The sequence below is a fragment of the Eurypyga helias genome, unplaced genomic scaffold (assembly GCF_000690775.1).
Source record: "Eurypyga helias isolate BGI_N326 unplaced genomic scaffold, ASM69077v1 Scaffold47638, whole genome shotgun sequence".
NCBI classification, from domain to species: Eukaryota; Metazoa; Chordata; class Aves; order Eurypygiformes; family Eurypygidae; genus Eurypyga; species Eurypyga helias.
In genome coordinates, this window is record NW_010265897.1 from 1 (window position 1) to 1,460 (window position 1,460).

The following is a 1,460-nucleotide window of genomic DNA, read 5'->3' on the forward strand; positions in this document are numbered from 1 at the left end:
AGCATGGAGAGCGCTCAGCTCCAGGGCAAGAGCCACACGGAACGTCCCACGCTTCCCTCCACCGCCCTCCCCGCGATGGGAGCGTGCTCCCGCCGTCCGTCCCCTCTGCACATCCCCCCTCAGTCCCTCCCGCCGGCGACAGCCCAGGATTTCAGCCCCATTTGAGCTGCAACTTAACGACCTGCCCCTGGTCCGGATACCCCAAAGTCTTGGAGCTGCACGTTCCTCCCCCATCCCACCTTGGCTCTGCTCCCCCCGTGCTCCCAGCGCTCAGCACCAGTACGGAGCAGCCAGCGTTTTGCCAACGCACCCTCCCCTGGCCGCTCTCCTCTGGGACGAGCCCACTCCCACATCCCTCGGAGACACCGTGCTGGTGGCCAAGAGGCTTGTTCACGCGGGAGAAAAGGCCACAGCAGCACGTGGCTGCTGCTCCCAGGGGTGTAGCCCAGCCCCGTGCTCCCAGAATCAGTCCCCGATGGACGGAGGAAGAGACCTGCCGGGCTCATGGTTTCTTGGAGGCTCCCGAGCCACCCTCCAGAGCTTTCTTGGCTAAAAGTGCCTTCTCCTCCTTCATCTTCTTCAGCCTGACCTTGCTTTTGCTGGAGGAGAAGGTGAGCGAGGCCTTGCTGAACTCCAGGGGGAAGACGCCCACGTCCCCATCGAAGCGGTTCTTGGACACCTGCAGGTAGCGCTTCCCGGGCCCCGTCACCAGCTTACGGTCCTGCAGGATGAGGACGTTGTCGGCCTCCTGGCTAGCCTGAGGGAAGAAAGAGGGTGCTGGGGATGCAGCCGGAGGCACGGGGCTCGGAGGTGCTTGCGGGTTGCCTGCCAGGGTCCTTCGAGCCCCGTTACGGGGCATCCCAGGCCACAGCAACTCCAGCACCTCCTGCCCACTACGCAGGGTCGTTCCACATCACGGCAAAGACCGGAGCACTCAGAGCCCATCCCTGCACCCTCCCTGGCTCCTTCTTTAATTATCTCATCCGACATCCCACTCACAGTCAATAAGCGCTAATTAACTGCTCCGAAAGCCCAGCAGAGCTTTAGCTGGCGATGGGTTCCCTCCCTGCCTGCATCTCCCAACCAAGGCCTGGCCAAATTGGGACTCCGCACATCTCTGGAAGGGGACAGGAGTCTTGGAGACATCCTGCCCCTCCCAGCACCTTTCAGGTGCCCAGCGATGACTCAGGGTGCTGGTGGGAGGTGAGGACGGCCGCCTGACGTATCCCAAGCGCTTCCTGGGAACAGGCCGCGCCTGCGGGACAGGAAGGGCCAGCCTGGCTCACCTTGGCAGAGCCGAAGATGGAGGCCGTCTGCAGCTCCTTCTCGTCGTCCTCCTTGCGGGGATGGATGACCAGCGTGATGTGGCAAGTGTGGTCCGTGGCAAACTTGCGGAAGGCACCGACGATGTAGTCCTGGGCGGCGAGCCTGCGACGGCAGCGAGAGCGGGTCAGTGGCCG

General features: G+C 63.6%; 1 protein-coding gene across 1 annotated transcript; it reads right to left on the bottom strand.

Annotated features, from left to right (window-relative positions):
* Positions 1–502: 502 nt before the first annotated feature.
* On the bottom strand, positions 503–1,436 carry LOC104513507 (twinkle protein, mitochondrial-like; the record flags this gene model as incomplete). The annotated part of the gene is made up of 2 exons (XM_010156888.1): positions 503–757; positions 1,287–1,436. Coding segments are annotated over 2 exons (405 nt in total), but the record flags the coding sequence as incomplete, so codon positions are not given.
* Between the last annotated feature and the right edge of the window lie 24 nt (positions 1,437–1,460).